This window comes from Lagopus muta, chromosome 4 (genome assembly GCF_023343835.1).
Source record: "Lagopus muta isolate bLagMut1 chromosome 4, bLagMut1 primary, whole genome shotgun sequence".
Lineage (NCBI taxonomy): Eukaryota > Metazoa > Chordata > Aves > Galliformes > Phasianidae > Lagopus > Lagopus muta.
This window is the reverse complement of record NC_064436.1, coordinates 28,826,072-28,846,405: the sequence shown is the minus strand read 5'-3', so window position 1 is coordinate 28,846,405 and position 20,334 is coordinate 28,826,072. Positions and strand designations below refer to the sequence as shown.

The window sequence follows — 20,334 nt, the reverse complement described above, 5'->3', positions numbered from 1 at the left end:
CTAAGAAAACAAGTCTTAAATGGGGCAATTCCAAGGCTATCAGCAGGCAAAGAGAAAGGGAAGGAGCACAGAAAACAGACCACCATCTTTTCCCCAGCCCAATCCTCTTCCAGGGCACCAGAATCTCCATCCCAGACCCCCACATCCCAGCTTGGCCCCTAGCTGGAGTGGTAGGGTTAACTGGCTTCACCAACATCTGCTGCCCAAACACAAACAAGTGATTGGAAAGCAAATTCCTCAACACCAGCCACTCTTTTGGGGTCATCTTTGTCACCTATGGGATGCAGAGTCCACCATCTGCCTCTCTTGGGAGTAAAGAGTAAAGGTGGCCCTGTGGCGTGGTAGAGGCGGGCTTTGCAAGATGCTGATGTTCTGGGTGCAAACTCTTCTCTGCAACTAATAACCTCGCTTCCTCCTTTTTTTTTTTTTTTTTTTTTTTTTAATGCCATTGCTGATAATATACAAGCCCCAGGTCAGTTTCTCAGAAGCAAGCTCTGTGAAAGCTCACGCCAACAGAGCATTTCAAGAAAGCAAAATCTGTCCTGCCTCTCCTTTATGCTTCCCCAGCCCTTCCCGTACTGAGGCGAATGGCACTAGCGGGTCACTTGGCCTTTTGAGCACAGAACAAGGTAGAAGGCGGCGCTGTATGAGGGCTGCATGCCAGGGAGGCTCCTGCATGGATACATGCAGCTGCAAAAAATACTGGTTTCTCTCACCTGATGTTTTGGCTATACTGATGTAAAGCAAGATGAACTGTTGTGTTTGGAAATAAGGAAACAAAGCTGTCTCCTGTAAAAAAACATTATATGAACACTTAACTAAGCAACCTTGAATATAACTCATTGTCAAATGAGTCAGTCCTTTTGTTCTGGTGACGCGTTTATCCATTACTATCATTACTATCACATACTGGATGAAGACTGTAGGAACAACTTCTCTTCTTGCACTTGTTTTATACCAGTGTGATTACTAAGGACATTAAAGTAGCCTCCGCTTTTATACCACTTCCAAACAAGCAGGGCCGCAAAAGATTCAAAGAGGGACTCACGTTTATACAAGTAACAGGAAAGTCCAGAGTTAATGGCAGTCACAAATTCCGAAGTGACATAATCCTTCCATTTGAGATTTACCACAATTTCCAAGTTGGTTGCCATGAGATTTGATATGGAGAAGAAGGCTGTACCTGCCCCATGGCTTTGAACACTTTTGCTCAAGGTGTCTTTCAATGGCAACTACAGAAAGAAGCATCTCACATGATGTGTTGCTGGCATGATCTTGTCTAACACATCAGGTTCCCACAACAAAGACAGTGATGCTTTTCCCAGGTTTGTACCCCACCTGTTGCCATGCATGAGCTGATCCCACTGCAGCTTGAGCTTGGAGCAGTGCATGGCAAGAGACAAAAAGGGCCAATCTGTGTCAGTACACAGCACCTGGGCTTGCCTACATGCACCACAGGGGCCCTCTGCTGCCCAGTGGGCTCTGAAACAAGCTAAATTCACATCAACCTGGTCCTTCTGGACTGTATGAACTAGATAGTTCCTGGAAACTTTTAAAGCAGATCAGTGATTCTGACTACAAACACTACAAAAAGTGGAAAACTCAGAATAAGTCAGTCATTTTCAATTGCAAATCTGTGTACAAGAGGAGGCTTTGTGTAACAAAACAGCCACCCATTTCTATATGCAGACACGAAACAAAAATACCACATCTTCTGCTTTCCTTTCCCTTTATTTGTGAGGGCGTTAAGATTTTTTAATTTACTGATCTAAATGTCACTTTTGAAGTCAGTTTTGAGTAATTCTCCTGGTGCAAAGCCAAAGTAAATCCACTGATATCTCTTTCTGATACCTTTCAATATTTTGGGCACTGAGCAGCAGGCTCCCATCAGGGTGGGCTGCCCACAGCAAACTTCACTCTTTGTGTGTGTCATGGAAAATACAACCTCTGGCATCTCAAAAAGAAAATTATATATGCCTTGTATTCATTAATCTGGGGTCTTGTTTCTCCTTAGCTGCTTTAAAGCTGCAACATTCCCTGCCTCAAAGGATTGAGGGAGAAAAACTGCATTCAGGCTCCAGAGAGCTTGAAGTTAAAGCTTAAGATAAAACAATAATACAACAGCCGAATCCCCATTATTGAGTTTCTCCTTCCCAGGAGGGAGAAAGAAAAAGGTATTGCAAGCCATACATTTAAGTATCATCCTGCCATTTTCATAACACTTTATTATTGCTATAGCAACCACCAGGACTACTGGGAAAAGCAGATTAAGTCTGCAGATGAGGTATGAGCAGAAGAAGCAGGTGGGCTACCCATGAAAATGGCCGTGGTAATAAACAGCTAGTGAAGTCCAACAGAGAAAGCCTGGGATCAAAACACATGCCTTCTGCAAATGCTAAGAGAAGATGCAAATAGGCCTATTTGGCACAACATGTCATAGCCTTCCATGTCATGACACCAATTACTCCCAGCAAATCATGCAGCCCAGCATCATCCTTGCTCTGCAGCAGTTCAGTGGTAACATTCCCTAAACAAATTCCTCCTCTGCCATTTCCTGAAGTACCCAAGCCCAGCACACAGTCACCAAGCATGCTTTTCACTTTTTTATTTGCTTAGTTATGCTGGCTGGCTTCAGTTCAGCTGCGCTGCAACACCTTCAGTTCTGCTAGCCAAAGGTACTCTACTGAAAGCAAACTCACCTCATTCCCAAACCCACCTTGTGTTGTGTGCATATGGGCATACCTGCTCTTGGGAGTGGGAAAAAGATGAGGCTTCAAGGCCAAAGGCTCACATGGGAATTTCCTTTTTCACAGGGATGAGAAGTTCACAAACAGAGCCTGCGTTTAACAGCAGGAATTTGGTGCGTGAGCACAACAGAAAGCTGCACCTTGTTAAACAGGTACATTTTAAACACTCAACTAAAAGCAAAGGGCAAAAAGAAATATGACAAGTGTATGCCACCAGACTCTAGGTTGTATCATTCAGGAACAAAATTCAACTAATTTCTTGTGGGCAGCTGGCTGACAAAGCCATTTAAAGGCATTTAAGCTAACTTGAATCATCTGCGTGGTCTGCTCAACAGAAGGGGAAACATATCCAAGTACTCCTCCAGCCTTTCTGAAAATTAATGTCATGCAGTGTGGCCTAAGCAGGCTGCCAATGGCTTGGGCAGCGCTGCTTTTTCAGGGTCATCTGCCCACATAGGTAAGGATACCCTCACATGTCTCTTCTGGCTTTGTATCTTTTCAGAGACTTGCCAAAAAGAGCTCTTGCCTTGCTACATGCATTTTAGCAGGTTGGAAGCACACTGGGGAAGGGAGGATTTCCCCACTGCTGAGAAGGCATGCCAAGAGTGCAGTTTTGCAGAGAAAGCAGACTAAAGCATTTAATAAATGTAAGCTGGTGAACTAGCGAATCAATCAATTGAACATTTCAAAAATGCCCAGAGAAGCCCAGTATTTTCCAAATGAAATGTTTTTCTTTTTTGTTTCTCAAGACTGGTTTGTATGAAAGCTGACTTTGACTCTCTTATGATGTCATCTTTTCATTAGAGTAAAAACTAAAATAAATAGTTCAGAAAAGGCACATCTGAGTTGTAACAAAATATTTCATTGCCTCTGACCCGGGAGTCCAAAAATGTAATTGTTCTTGTTACTTTTTTGGTTGTTTCCTGAAAGGTTGTAATGGTGTGCTTCTGATCAACCTGAATCTTTATGTTTTTTTCCCCATTTACCGTCCACACAACTCTCGCTGCTCCCATCCCACAGGATAGAGTAGGGAGCTCTGCCCCTGCCCACTTTGCCTCCTGAAAGCAGCCAACTTATCCTTCTGTCCAAAGACCGCATAAATCAAGACCACTAGCTTCTCACACTTCATATATTGGACTTCAGACCACCCTGCAGAGAGAGTATGGCCCAGTCCCCAGAGTTACTGCAGTGCCTTGGCTACCAGTGAGACTAATTTATCCAGGGCACCAATGATGTGGTTAGAGATTAATCTTTTCCTAAGTGTCCATTTAAAAACAAAGAAACAAATAAAAACACACTGCCTTACTCTAATCATAGTAAGTAACTCACCTCCTTAACTTGAACATTACTGAAATAACCTTGCTGCACAGATCTGTTTGTAAATTCTTGCTAGCTCTGTACATCATTGAACATTAACTTATTCCATTTTACTCCCAGGCCAAGAAAATACATTCAAAGCAGGTTTGCATGAGTCAAAGCTCCAGTCATCTCTGTGACTTTTCTTATCAGCATTCAGTACTGCTCTTTACTGTGTTGCGGACAGATTTTTGAAGTATTTTAACAAATCCTGGTCTTCTGCATGTTCTCTTGTAAGTTATTCAATTAATGTAACTATGAAAAGTGAAATCACACACATTTGCTGAAGGACAACAGCTATCTTCAGCATTCTTCCTAGTTTCCTTCAACAAACGCTCTGACGTTCAGATTTATTGACCTGTGTTCTTATAATAGCCAACAGGATTTAGTTAATAAACTTCAATAAACCTCCCTATTAAATTTCTCTCAAATAGGTTTGTTGTCACTTGCAGCATCTAATCTATTCATTGAGAAGCTATTAATACTGACTGCAGTGAAATGGAATTTCAGCAAATGAGACTGTTAAGCTCTGGGCCATCTTCTGTGAAATGAAACATTCCATGCTTTTATGCAGACACAGGGCAGGGAAAATAGCTCTTTTTCCCTTTTTCCCTCCTTTCTCATGGAATGATTTCAGATGACAAGATTACAATCTGCAGGCCATGTTCAAAACATACTGCTAGTCCACATCAACTTATAAATGTTTGACATGGGACAGAGGCCATCGTTCCACTGATTCCTTCTCAGCTGCTTGAAGCAGAAGCACATTCCCCAGATGGGACATTTCTTTTTACCACTGCTGCTCCTTCAAAGAGTTTATGGTTCTCTACACCTTGACTGCACAAAGGTGCATTAAGGCTCTTTATACTTACTGCTCACCAGATGCAACTTCTTAATCAAGACATTTGGAATGCCATGCCTATGGTGGAAACTGGCCTGTACTTGCAAGAGTATAAGCAGTCATGCTTTCTTCCTTCCTCCACAGTCATCATGCTAAGACTGCTCTGCAGCAATACTCTGCTGGATCTAATAGTCCCCAAAGCCTGCTCTGATTTCAGAAATTGCTTTGCCCTTACTTTTCCTCTTTAAATCTGATCCACCTAATGACTGAACTTCCAATTATATGGCTGTCAATCCTAAAATCAAAGCCAGTTCATAATATCTCCCAAAGGAAGAATGCCACGTCACTCACTGAAATCACTGCTACAAATCTCAGCTAACTCTGTCCCAGGCAGCAGAGAGGCAAAATAAACCAGAAGACAATCAGCAATGGGATTCATTTCACACGTAGGCAGAAATACGAGTTAAATTTTCTAAGTTTTGATCCCTGATGCAGAAAATCATATTTTTCCTGGCATATGTAAGGCTGATTGAAAAAAAAAACAATCACAAACCATGAACAACTGAAAAAAGAAGTCGAGGCACTTGCTAGTCCAAAAGGATACTGCATTTTCCTTACAAATAGAAAATATTCATTTGCTTACAGCTAGCCGGAATTCATCTCTACTTCATATAAGATTATCAGGATGATTCATTTTGAGGCCAGATGCTGACATTTAGTTAAACCAACAGCCACGTAGTAGGGCTGCAGAGATTTATGTCTTGCAAACAGAAATTCCTCCAGGTTGTCTCAGTGCATGTGGACAACTCCATCCAAATTTGTGATCTGTCTGGGAGTGGGACCCAGGCACTGGTACTCGTGGGGTCAGGGAGAATCAGGGGTTGATATATATGCTCTGTAATGGTTGCAAAGAAGGAACATAGAAGCAGGGGACAAAACTAAAGACTTAAAACTAAGGCAGTTTCATCAGAAAAATGCCAGCGGCAGTGAGGTGGTAAAGAAACAGCCACAAACACTGGGCAAAATGGAAATTTTAGAGTCCTGACATAAATTAACCTTCTGAAATTCCTGTGCTATTCCCCTTGTTGTGAGCACTGGCATACACAGTATTTGCAGTACTGGAATGGTAAGTGCTCTTGAGCATCACCATCCCCAGAGAGAGAGCAGAAGCCACAGCACTTGAGAAACTGTGGCTAGATGAAATGCTAGAACAGAGCCTGCAGGCTTGCTCTGGATTAGTGGAGAGATGCCTCAAGGGACTCTCAACCTGCTTCTTGCCCTTTGACTTCCACCAAACATCCAAGGGACACATAAGCACCTCAGAAAAACACTACTCTGCTCTCAAGAGGCAGCCTCAACTGAAAAGAAACAGAAATGGAGCTGCTAATCATACCGCCGAGGCCGAAGGAGAGAGGGTTCACATTCTTGTTGCTGTTTGTGGCTAAATCGGCTACCTCCAGGCTCCAGGACTGCTGCCTGAATCCCCTGCAACAAAGCCTAACCTTCCCAAGGCTGGGAGCTTTGCTAGTCGCTGGGAAGGGAAATGCTCAAAAATAGTCTACTGGAGTCCCTTGGGCTGGTACAGCAGAACACACCTGCTGGCTCAGCAGTGGTGAGCAAGGCCAGTATCAAGCACAGACTGCAGAAATGCTAGGCGCTGGGGGAAAAGTGCCATGCCTTTGGTTTAAAGCAGTGATGATGATAAAGTGAGATTTGCACATTGGCAGATGATGGTCTCCAAGTGGCCACTGAGGCTGCAGCTTCTACCGGAGTCATCACAGGCTCAGCTTTGAAAAGTCCTCTACATTTCCCTCCAGAAGACCCTGCCAACCACTAAATATGTAGTGCAAAAAAAGAAAACAAATGGAAAGAAAGCAGTATTTATTCTCTAATACCTTTAAGCCTGAACAAGAGTCACTGGTATTGCTCAGAGCAAGCAAGAGCTGTTTAGCCAGACTGTGACATATCAGTGGATGGCGCCCTTTGAATATCCGATTGAGATGAGTAGAGGCATTCCTACCTCTCCCAGTGTTTAAGTGCTTGCTGTTTGTTTTATACTCAATATAAATTCAACAGAAATCTGTCTGTCATGCCAGTCACACAAATCCATCAAGGAGAGAACGAGCATCTTGAGATAGACTGACACATGACAACAAGAACGATCCTGCAATCCAAATTTCTACCCACCCTCTGCTTTCCCTAGGCACTGACAGCAAAGGGTCAGCTTTGCAAATGTGCTCAGATGAGCAAGTCATTCTTTAAATGGAGAAATTTATCTTTATTTAAGCTCCTGAACAGGGGCTGACACAGCTCCGAAGCCAGAACTAGAAAAATGCTGAACTGGGTTAAGCCATTCCTGAGCAGTTTGTGTTGATTTTCCATTTTGCTCTTTCTTTCCCTCTGCTGGTCTCTCCTTTTAACCACACCATAAGTCAGACTGTTTTCACTGCTGTATTTCTAAATTATGTCCTAGCTACTACACGCCAATCCTACGCAGACAGCTAAACAGAAACATCTTCATCTCACCATACAGAAGGGGAAAATCTGGGGACAGTAACCCAAACTAGTTTCACTTCAGTGCCCCAGTGCAAACCTGCAGCTACCACCTTTTGGAGTGACAGACTCTGACCAAGGCAGAATGTCACCTTCTAATGTGTTTTATAAGGAAAAGCTTCCTAAAAATGCAGGCTGATATGGCCACCTGAAGATAATTTAAAACTTCCCCCCCCTAAAACACACACAGTCATCCCTGCTGAGTTAACAGTGCAGATATGGTTTCAGCATGGAAATCACAGCTTAATTATATTTTTGAGTGGGTGGTAGGAATTTGATGGGAGATTTCATTTAGGAAACAATCACGTCTTGGGTTAGAAATCAGGATATTAATGTTCTTCATTTTAATTTTCCTCTCTGACTCAGATTCCCACTGTTTGAATTTGAGCTCAATTTGTTCTGTTCATTATGAAGAAATCCACATGAATTTGACATTAAACTGATTATCTCTGAAAACAGTAGCAATAATTTCCCTTTTTCCTGTGTATGTTTCAGATTATGTCTTTGTGGTTGATATAAAAACGCAGGGGAGAAATAATAAAGCAAAGAGAAATCAAGTACTCATGCTGGAGCACTACTTACAATCTGAAACACACAATGACACTTAGGCATCTGGGAGGAAAAGGCAAGGGACAGGGACAAAAGAATACCCTAATTTCCATTTCCCATTTCAGAGCATTTGCGTGGGAAAAAGAGGAGTGAGTATGGCTTTCCTAGCCAGGAAAAATAACAAGTGCACTAATATTGGGGATCCTGGAGCTTCACAATGACTTTTTCATGTATGTTTTTCTTTTTTTTTTCTGGCCTTCATATACCCATCCAGCACCTAAGGTTTAGTAGAGGCTGCAAGTGTGCATCCACTCTAATAAACAGACTCCTAAGGCCAAAAGGAATAATTAAATATTTAAGACTTGCCACCTTGCAGCAGGAGTTGCCAGAGGTCCTGGATTCCAATCTTGCACCAGCTTATGGGATCTTGATGGCACTGACTCAACTTAGTGGCCTCCATAAGTCTCACATGTGTTCCATATCCCCTGCTCGGCACTGGACTACCAGTCCTTTCCTTCTGTCTGTCTCCTACAATCTTGGATGGTGGTTGTAGCCCAACTTCCAGCCTTGTCTTTACGCTCATCCCCTGCTGCTCTGTGCTAGCCCCTGGACTTGGTTCATCCTCCCACCTTCTTGAGGGCTGTGGACAGACCCTGTTACCAGCATCCATTTCTGCCTAATGGGTTCAGGCTTTAGTGGACAGTGCCCTATGCCTTTTAGTTGGGTTCCTCTTGTCTCCCAGCTCTTCTCATTCATGCAGCAGCTCCGTTCCATCTGCTTGCAGAGCTGCATTTCCCTGATGTTCCTGCAATCAGGGAAAATCGGAGCAATGTATGCCACCAATACAGCTCTCCTGAAGACCTCTGTGGATGGGGTTAGCAGGGGCTGTGAGCACTGCCTTCGGGATGAGAGAGCATAGAGCCAAAAGACAAGGGGTGCACATACTCATGTTTCTACAGGAAGATTGGGATTGGAGCATTAAGCTTTATTTTAAACTATTAAACCTGCTCCTAAGGTGCAACTTGCTCTCTAGTTTGAAAGCCAAGATTGAGGGCATTACAGTGAATGCAGAGCATTACAGTGGGGCCCAGCACAACAATAGTTTCTATTTACAAAGAAATGTGGTGGTTCTGTCTCTAGTCCATTTATTTTCCCAGAGGGAAAAGCCACCAAGATATTGTAAGTGCTTGCCACCAGTGAAGATACAGTTCCTCTTATCTGCTAACTTCAATGGATACATGCGGCTCCAACAGTACGTTTTCCTGTATGAAAACACTACCTCATACCATCAACAACGCTTTCCTTTTTCTCTGCTGTTCTCAAGCCTCACCTAAACAAGAAACACTCCTTCCTTTAACAGATAACTCATTTTTCCTCTAGAAGAAAATATCAAATCTCCAACTTGAAAACCTGAAGGGTAACAAAGTACCATAGGGTTCATGATGGTTTTTTTCTCTCTCAGCTGTCTCGTATCCAGAGAGAGACAGTAATTATTGTTTTACCTCTCACCTAAGACATAGATAAAAACAGGTTGGAGTTGCATTGCTGTTTTGCACTACAACTGCTTGTTTGCAAGGCTGTCTGAACTACTTGAATGCTTTTTGACAGTAATGCTCCCCAGGTGCAAACAGACCTGTTCCTCATGCTTAGAAGGAGGCCACTTAGATGTCCCCAGAGCTTGGGTCTATGCCATACCAGCAGTGTTCAAACAGTGTATTTGCAGTGGTCCCTTGCAATCTGTTCCTCTTTCCATCAGCACAGTGCTGAGTGACATTCCTGTTCTACCTGTGTGGACTGCACAGGTACATGACTAGATTTCAGAAGTACAAGTGTAACAGAACTGAAACAACAGTAATGACATTAATTGCTTTTAATCTCTGCTCTTTTTAGCAACTGTCTTTATCCCAACCACCAAAGAATCTCCTGTTACAACCAAGCAATTATCTACTGTCTTCTCCTGATGAACTTGTTGCTTTCTCTACCTTCTACTTTTCAGCCTTCAAGGAAACAATTCCACCCTACAGGCATCTCAATATAGCTTTTTGGTCCAGTTTTTCAGCATTTTGTCTGAGTGTCTGAATCAAGACCTCCTAACCCCCCCAAATGCTGTTTAGGCAAAGGAAGACTTCTTTTTTTTCCATTCACGAAGTCATCAGCTTGATTCAGGTTTTACCTCACTCACCTTTTGTAGCTCACTCCGAAACAGCTTGCAGTTATAAGTTCAACAATACTACTATGCTCAACCCTTGCACTGTTTCTGACTTGGGCAGGCTGTCACCCAGATGTTCAGCAAACCACATCTGGGCTGCTAATTCAACACTTCTCTATAGCTCCAGCATTACTTTGCCATGTGGTACTTGTCTGAGCTGAGTACAGCTCTACAGACTTGGCTCAGGTGTAGCAAAGTTTAAATAACTCTGCATCAGACTTAGACTTGGGAGACCGATGTCAGCTGGAAGCCATGGCATTCATACCACAGCTGCATCAATTCCTAGTCAAGCAAAGAGGATAACAGAACACAGACTTGGGGACTTTGCAAACACACTATTCCACAGTGAATTACAGTCTAGTCATGCCTAACGTAAATAAAGGCCAGTCCATGCTGTGTCACACATGAGACATAGCAGAAGAGAAATGCAGAGAAAAGCAGACAACAATGAAAGGATCACAAGCACAGGGAGATGAAGGAACTCCCAAAGTAATGTCTGCATTTTTTATCCTGCAGAGACTGGAGTCACAGACAAGCTGGAGAACCACTGAGATGAAGACATTGAAGCAGTAAGCCCGTCCCAAATTTTCAGTGCTGAGAGAAGCACAAGACGGATGTAAAATAGATGGAAGGAATACTCAGCCAGATCTATGGTGGGAAAAATGGCAAAGTTGCAGAGTTGGAGTGTGAGGACCAGGAAACCCCCTACATCTTGAAACAGAGTAATTGTCTACAGGGCAGACTAGCATGTTCTTCCTCTGACAGTAGAAGTGATAGAGTGATATAACCCCAAACACACAAAGCCATGATGAGCAGAAAGGGGGAATGGAACCTAAAACAGTTTGGACTAGTCTGTAACTGGAAGTTGCATTCAGTAGATACTTGAAATGATCGTGTATGTCTTGACAGTCAAGAGTAAGTATTGGTTTCATTACAGAATGTGTTACATCAGTTGAGTTTGGGAATGTGCTGGAAATTCCCAGTAGGATGAATGAGAATAATATCATGCAAAACAATATCACGGCACATGGCATTTGCAGGGGAAGAGGGCAGCAGATGAAAGAGGCGCTGGAGCTGAAAAAAAGCTGCAAGGAATGTGACATCTGCTAAATCAGATAAAGATACTGCTATGTGTCTAAAGGAAGGACGTGCCGTACAAGCACAGTATTCCAGACTGACACCCATGATGTTCATGGAAGAAGGAGGCATATGAAGTGGGACAGCAAATGCTAATCATAATACAGGAAAAAGGACAGCAAGGGCAGACTTATCTGGGACGTCAACAAGCAGTAGGGGGTTGTTAGTATTGTGAGTGTGACCAGGGAAAAAAGGCTTAGATGAAAAAGTACCCCAGTTAGAGGATGTGCCACTGCTGTCTGCTTTCACAACAGGAGCACGAAAAGTCAGCACCAGCCTAGGAAATGGAGGAGTGAGGCAGGGCAGGAGTTGGAGGACAGGATGATTCTCAGGAGAAAGGATCATTTTCTCTCTGCTTTAGAAACTGGACTGTTGACTGAAGGTTCTGGGAAAAATACCTGTGCACAAAGAATGTATAATTTGGGATAATACAGTTTCATGTAGAAGGTATCTAGGCTGGGAGGGCTGGAGAGAGACTTCTGAAAGGGTATACAAGCCTGTTTTATCAACCTCAGGCCAGGAAAGATACCAACCATATAATTCAAGACTTGTACTTGATTCCTCTGAGGTTTAATTGCACACTTGTAAATAAAACATTAATGAAATGTCTCCTTTAAAGCTTGATATATATTAAAATATTAAGAGGAAGACAAGAACTGTGAAAACCACATTGCTCTACTGGTCTGTTCAGGCTTCAGCTCTCCTGAGGGAGAGACTGAAGAAACAATTTATACTTTATGCAAAGCCCTAGGACCATGAACACTTCTTTCCAGGCAGAATAAAAAGGATAAAGTGTGAAATATCTGGGGCATGCTGCAGCAGGATTTCTGCTGATGTCAGGTGTATTTTCCTAGCATAACTGACCACCTGCTGCTTCAGAGACGCTGACTCCCAAATAAATGTTTTAACCTCCACTTTGCAGATCTACCAAAAAAACCCAAACCAACCCAACAAACAAAAACAATAAATTGCATGCCTGCTTGTGTGAAAAAGAGGAAGGGTGCCCCAGTGTAATTGCACAACTTATTCAGGATGCTTAAGCATCGCACCACAAAGCATCCCTTTGAAGACAGTTACCAGGCTATTTCTGCAGTCTGTGGAGATATGCAGGCCCTTTGGATGATTCATCTCATGTGATGGCACACAACAGAAATAGCTGGATGAAATCCACTTTGAAAATGCCTCCCCCAGCAGTTCATTTCCCGACCGACCTTTAAATAACAGGTACATTTACCAGTGGGCTCTTGCCACACAGCGATGGAGACTACCCACTTAAAACCTCTTCACAGCTTTCCCAATTTACAGCCATACTCCCATCTTCGCACAAAAAGAGCCAAAACTGAAAAAGGAGACACCTTTTTTCTGCCAACAAGCCCAAGATGCTGTTTGCTAATGCATTTCCCTTTGTAGCCTCAGCTGCACTGGAGAACAAGGAAAATTCTGTGCTAACTAAAGGAGTGAACAGCTCATGCATAACACATTCTGGACTGCTGCTGAGATGGATGGCAGAGGGAAATGGTGGTTCTCTCTGTAACCTTTGCACAACTGATCCCCCACTAAATTAGCCCCAGAGAAGCCTGCTTGTAGCAAAGATGGAGAGAGACCCAAGGGCAATGCACACAGTCAAATCAATATGAACAGAGGCATTTGCAGTAATGGCATCTTATGGCCATCCTTATCAACAAATCTCCAGTGCAAAATGAAACTACACTAGCAAAACACCTTTGTAGTGGGTCGAGAGATGAAAGTACACCTCCACGTTAACTATGCTGCCTTCCCCTTTGCACTGATTTGGGGATACATATGTAATGTTAAGAAAAATTAATCATACACACTTAGCACCCCTGCACTCTGCAGTCAACACTACTAACAGCACAGTCAAAATTCTCAAAGCCTATCCTTACACTGTTACACAGGCAAAACTCATCCTAAAATCAGTGGGAAAAATGGGTGAATAAAGACTGGAAAAGAACCAAAGTCCCAATTTAACTCTCAGCTGATCCGTTCAGTGTGACCATCAGCAATGGAAACACTTTCCATTTTCACCATCATGATTACAGTTGGGCTCAATAATCCAAATTTTGCCTCTTCTTAATTCCAGCATAAACTGGGTAGAGATGCAAAACAGAATTTAGCATCTAATTTCTCAAGGTTAAGCCATAAGGTAATCGTAGCAAACTGGAAACAAATCAGTCTCTGGGTTTTTTTTCCCTCCTCTTACTGCCATTTTCCCATAACTGACTGAAAGGATTTTTTTTTTTAACAAAAGTTCTTATTTCCTCTAGTGCCAGGCACCACATTGTGTTTGGCATGCCTCTATTTCTGTACGTCTCTGATAGCCTTTCCTCCACAGATGTCTATATAAAGTTCACATTAGTCAGTTCTTCAAACTAGGTATGAACATCAATGCAGACGATTTTGTTCCAAGCACACAGCTTTTCTTACGTATGTGCTCTGCTGTTCATTTTTGCTTCCACAGAATTGCTACGTACCCAGAGCAATCACAATGTCTGCGATGCTTAACACAGGCAGTATGCTCTCATAACGGCACATTTTCACTGTCAGCAATGAGGCCTGACACCACAGCAGCTTATGGCAGTTTGCTGGGGGAACATGGAGGTTTCTTTTTGACGACGGGGTTGTTTGTTTGTTTTTTTTTTTACCTTTTCCTAATTCCCTTTCAGAAATGACATTCCTTGAAAATGCACGTGTAAAAATAAATGAAGAAAAGAAAACAGGAAACAACCAGCACAAAACCTCCTCACAGTTAATACCGTAACATTTCTTGTGTAAATGATTAGGGTCTCGCACCATCTGAAGTGAGGAGAAAAAGGGGCAATATATTTGACTCATTACATCCATTACAAGAGTTAGAGATACAAAAAAGAAAAAAAAAAAAGGTTATAGTTACCTCTGTTGAGTGAAGCTGAACTGTTTATATCTCCAGTAATAAAGGAAGACTCGGACTGCTTTCGAACTGTGTCATTCCACATCCTACGAATCCGGCTCTGAAGAGGGATTGAACCACAGCAGGTAATGAATTTTTAGCAGCCGCAGATAGGTTTCTTTCTGCCTCACTAGAGATGGGCTATTGGGGTGCCTAGCTCAGGATGAGACTTGTTTCTATCCAGCTGTAAGCAAGCAGTTGCTGTTTGGTTATAACCATCTTGTGCATACCAAACACTGCCTGCCTAACTTCATAACACAAACGCCTCTCTCAAATAAGTGCATAATAGGATTGCTCACTTTGCTTACCTCTTAATTAAAAAAAAGCAATAGAAATCACTTGTGAGAGGAACCCAAACCCATGCAAGCTCAAGATTTACCAATATTGCACCAAATAACTGAAAAACAACTTACACACAGAAGCATGCACATTTCCCATATTACCTAGGATAGTCTGTGTCAATTTTCTGCAAAGCATTGAACAGTTGCTTTGTTTCTTGGTGTCCCTGAATGCGTGGAAGTTTTTGTAGCTACTATCCATATTGGGGAATGTAGGCAAAAAAACAAAAAACAAAAAACAAAAACAAAAAAAACCACAGCAAATGAGTAATTTCTATTTTTCCCTACTGAAAAATCCGTAATGATTTTGCTATCAGTGTTATGGCTTCTGCTGGTGGGGAAACAATGTCCCAAACATGTTGGTCTTCTGTTTTGCTTCTCAGACATGAAGTAGAGCATTTACTTTTGTGGCTTTTACACCACTGCCTTGCTCTTTCCCCACTAGACCTTTCAAAAAAATCAAAAGGTCAGCTGTGCACATCTTGTGAACATCCTGCTGCAGACCCATGCCTCATCTCACACAGTATGTTGCATGTATTCCACAGCTACATGAAAGGACTGCTAGGCCATCTTGGAGATCGAGAATGCTGTTTGCCACTGTGGCAGACTATGTTTCTCCTAGTCAGTGAAAAGCCAGTGCTCCCCACAGCGGGGTCTTAGCCATGTGAGATCTTCCAGGGCTCACTTGGTCACAGCTTGTTCTCCAGTCATTAACCATGTACTAATGGCATCTCCTAAGCATGCATTAGTCCTCTAGAAATTGAACCAGAACGTAACATGTAGCCCATGGACTTTTATAGCGGTTCTTTTTCACCTGGGCATTTAATCTATTGCATTCCTCTGACATGATCCATATGGATTAACTATTCTGTACCCTAAGTGCTTTTCAGAGGAAAAAACAAAAGAGATCTAATGAGTTGTGCTCCTCTTGGGCTTTTCATAAGTCAGGAGCCAGATATATTCTACAGCACAGATCTCCATCTACTCTCTTTCTCCCACAAGAGGTTTCTCCTGCCTCTGATAGGGCTCAAACACTTCCACTCTTTCCAAGAACAAGCTTGTAACAGAAAATAACCAACCACAGTACCTCAAGCACTCCCTGTGACAAGGGGACTGCCCTCAGGAGTCAGTGCAGTGCTGAGGCTGCCAAGAAGGAGGCCCACATAAATGTTACTGGGTACAGTATCTTTGTATGCTATTGATTACTGTGGGATTTGATGGCCTACTGGGGAGAAGCTCCATATTCTATTGTTGTTATTTGCCCTGTATTACATCCACACCTAAGTAAATGCCAAAGTGGAGTTCTTGGATGACATTTTGGAAGCCATTCAAAATAAATAACAATTTGCTCCAAGACATAAATCACAAACTGTGTTTTCCTGGGAGGTTGTAAACTGGTATTCGCTGCATGTGTTTCATAGTTTAATAGCTGAACTGTCACATATAATTACTTCCATTAGTAATACTGAATAAATTTGTATTTGGTTTCTATTGATTAAGAAGTAAGCTTCTTCATTCTCCATCCTTCCATAAATCTGTTCCTGTACATACAAGTTAGCTTGAAAATGACTAAAAGTACAAGCTACACAAAATATGAAACTTAGGTGACCAAAACATAAAAAAATCCTGTGACTAAATGAGATAATATGGCCCCAGTGGGTTACTTTAAGAGATAAGCTGAGGAAAATCAAGTGAGATAATGGAACTGATCAAACCACTGAATGTCAGAAACTAAGCCTTTTCACTATGAAGGCTATTGCAGCACTCTTGTAGTCTTTTTTTCTTTCTTTCTTTCTTTCTTTCTTTTTTTTTAAGCAAGAAAAACAGTTATTTTATGATTTCTGTACGTGGTGATAGCAGTGACAACAACCATGAGATGGCAATTAAAGGACATGCTGGGTTGCAGTACAGCCAACAAAATGCTCCCAAGCTCCTGATCTCCATGGAGAGCAGGTAGGATAGCTCAGATTATGAGCAGTCACCTGCCTCTGAGTGGCAAATGTGAACTTTTTGTGCCCACTGCAATTATTCAGGAGGTTCTTGGAGAGGTACTAATTGCAAACAAATCCCAAGAGAAGCAACCATGTTGAATTCAGGTCTGGGAAATGGGGAAATCTCTGCAGCTGCAATGTAGGTAGCTCTATGGCAGCTTCTTGGACTCCTACCAAACTTGCTGGAGGGTGAGGCACAGAGGAGAGCTTCTCACCCAACATGGAAATTGATGCAGAAGTGCCAAGTCTTGGGGCAAGGAGAAGAAGCATGGGTTACCTGTGAGCCTGTGGAATATCTTCCAGGTGTCCGTGACCCCGAGGTTTTTCCTGAGCCAATAGAGCTCTCTGTACTTTTCCCACTACAGCAATGTGTGCGCAGGCATTTTCCGTACTCTTTACGTACCTAGCCAAGGAAACAGTAATGGTGGTTAGTGGGCAGCTCCTCCTCCACCCCACAGCCTTAAAATTGTCAACATGGCTGCTGATTTTTCCTTGGTGGTTCATTAAAATGATAGCTATTGTGGGAAATGAGCCTATTTTACACCTTGCAGCTGACTGCTCCTGCAGTGTAAGCTCACCATTTACGAGGGCGTAAGGGACTGCTTTTATCTGGCAAAGCTGCTCATTGACACCAGTCAGTTGTAGCTACCTCTGAGGCACATCAAAGGAGCACTGCAGAAACTACAGATACACTATTTATGACTGAAAATTAATATCCTCGTAGATTTGATGTAAACTGGCATATTGGCTCATCAAGGTACTAAAAGTTATTGCTTCTGGCAGGGGACTAAAAAGAAAGATTCCAGAAGAAACATATAAGAGCTATTGATTTTTTTTCAAAATAAAATAAAATTAAATTAAAAAAAATAAAAAAAAAAAATAAAAAAAAAAAAATATATATATTTCTTGCAGTTAAACTGAAATTTGAGGAAACTGTACAGCCAGTAGCCCTAGAGACTGTATTGTCAGTCTGTAGGGGCAGCTAGAGCCTGCTTCTCCACCGCACTGTGCCGGGCATGTTTTAAATGGGCACTGCAAGGCAAACCTGGACACCTCTTCACCTGCAGGAAAGCAATGTCACCTTCATGGAAACTGTGCTGAGCTGTGCCAGGGCAGGAGCTGGGCTTTGGCTGAGCTTCATGTCTGCGTATGTGTGATTTTAATAGGCAACAACACCCGGAAAGTAAATGGGGCTAGGCTGAAAATGAACACGTTGCAGTGAAAAACCAAACGCAGGTCATGTTGCCCATTGATGAAAAAAAATAAAAATAATACACACATGAACTAAAACACCAGTTGTGATTACTTGGAGCACACAGTTAGCTGCAAGATGTCTCTAGACCATCTACGAGCATTTGAAAACTCTGCAGAACAACTGTTTAAACAGCAAATTACAGCTTTTTCATTAGGCTTTTCCTTAAGAGCCTGAGACAAACACAATACCACGAGTGCCCAATACGCTCGAGTGCCTAATCAATCCTTTGCTGAGGGAAAATAATTCAATTGCTTTAATTAGCCACCCACTGCTTGCCTCTCTGCAGCTTTCTGCTGATTTTCTAGTCCATGATAGATAGGATTTTTTTTTTCCCCTCTCAAACCATTCCTCTTTCAGCTCTCGGATCAGAGAGATGCACCCCCCCACAGCCAGCTACTGGTTGCACTCTCCTCTCCTCTATGCAGTTGTAAATCAGGAGCAACCCCAAAGGCATCAGTGGTGGTTTAAGAGCATAGACTGGCTTGAGGCAGAATGGCAGAAGGGATTTGAATGCCTACTGAACACCCTAGGAGAGTACAGTGCCATGATGGGATGCTGTGCTGGAGACTGAGGCAGCTTAGTTACATTGACAGATTGGGACTCAGATGTATCCACATGTAAACTCTTCTATATGCTTATCTTGGATATAGAGTTTGGCCTGTGAAACCAAGATGTACATCAACAATTATCAGTAGGTTTGCACAGACCGAGAGAGATGTGCACTACTGAGTTCCAGTGGAGAATAAAATGGTTCTTAAAAATATTTATTACTGACTGTCAAAGTTTGTAAATTTGATCTACATATGCATGAGGAGATTTTTATTTCTCTTTTTCCAACTGGGGTTTACCTAAGTTATTCCACTGTTACCTCGCAATGTTAATTGGGGCATATTTCAAGTTCCACCAAGAAGTACTTACTGTGCATGGAAGATTTTCAAAAACCCACATTACAACCAAGCTATGCAAAAGCTAGCGAACTGTTGCAGAGCGTGGCTCCTTCTGCTCTTAAAAAAGTGGGAGAAGCAGCCTGTTACATACTTTCTCCAATATATACTACTACAGAAAGGGGCTGTTTCCTGCAAGGACTGCAAATGAAGATGTATAGCCCCATTTTGCTGTGACACACAAGGACCCTCTGGATGCTTGTGGTGCTACTTACGCCTCACACTGGTGTAAGGACAGGCAGAGCAGAGCCCTTTTGCAGGTTTGCTATCGCAAAGCCCTGCAAAGCACGAGTTGCCTTGTGCGCTGCCTCCAATGTGCTCACCGCTAGCACCCTGGCTGCTGAAATGCCATTGCCACATATCTTCGTTATCGCCTCACTCTCCTGCCAGTTTCCACTCTAACTACCACCCCTATTAGGCGCACCGAGACAAATCTGCTCGATCTGAATTCAGGGCACATGCGCCAACACTATGCTGTGGTTGTTAGGCAACAAAACACACTGTTACCACCGCTTGTGCCGCTGAGAACAGTCTGTCTTACCTTTTTCTGGAGGACACAATGGAAAATGAATATAAACATTCCCTGCAGAGAATTGAATATGGTGAAGAGATACGCCATGATGACTGTGCTTTCATTAATATACATGAGTCCAAATGCCCAGGTCAGTCCTAATAGGCAGAGCAGGGCTATCGCACCTATCACCCAGGACCTGTTAGAAGAAACAAAACAGAAAAAAAAAGGATTGGTCTTTCATCTATAAAATATGGCACATGTCTGCAAACAGGGAGAGCTTTGGCCATGGTTTTAGCAAAAAGAAAACAGCACATCAAAGTGAGCTGTAGGGACTTTTGTCTTCAGTTGGATGCAGTTTACAAGTCTTGGAGCTTGAGTAAATATACGAAAATGGAAATGTTATGAGAATGGAAATTCATCATAACCAAAGCGTCTGCAGTGTTTCTGGCTTTTTTTCCCCATTTGTTTAATGTAAAAGCAGTGTTTATGTATATGACACAATGTAGATGCTGTTTCTGTAAATGGCAGGAAAAAAAGAAAATAAACCAACCAAAACAACTATGAATGTCACTTTTTTAATGGCCACTGGTTTGCCTGGGGCAGGAGTGCTAGCTGGATTAGCTTCTTTACAACTACCACCAAGACACATTTACTGCTGCCCTTTAGCTGGTCTCCCATAAGAGAGCCAGCCAAATTACAACAAGCAGGTACTTGCCAGATTGGCTCCTTGCAAGGATGCTCTCTGACACTGCTTCACACTGCTCTATGGTGAAGGAAAATACAGACACACATATATGTGCCCACACACCATGTCTGCTCCAACAGCAAACTCTGTCCCAGCAAGCTTCTGCAAGGACAGACAGCATCTAACTGTCTTTTCACTGAGAGAAATGGTGCCTCTCTACTCCTCGGAGAGGCCAAGGACAACCAGAGGACCTGGGCCATGGGATTGC

The 20,334-nt window shown here is 42.6% G+C and overlaps 1 protein-coding gene across 26 annotated transcripts in view; it reads right to left on the bottom strand.

Annotated features, from left to right (window-relative positions):
* ADGRL3 (adhesion G protein-coupled receptor L3) overlaps window positions 1-20,334 on the bottom strand; it is a 492,302-nt gene that overhangs the window by 17,412 nt on the left and 454,556 nt on the right. For all 26 annotated transcript variants that reach the window (XM_048942764.1, XM_048942787.1, XM_048942790.1 and 23 more), the window contains 3 exons: window positions 19,409-19,577; window positions 16,946-17,071; window positions 14,304-14,400 (listed from right to left, as the gene is read on the bottom strand). In XM_048942764.1, the coding sequence (XP_048798721.1) occupies window positions 14,304-14,400; window positions 16,946-17,071; window positions 19,409-19,577 (392 nt within the window). The remainder of the gene's footprint in view (window positions 1-14,303; window positions 14,401-16,945; window positions 17,072-19,408; window positions 19,578-20,334) is intronic.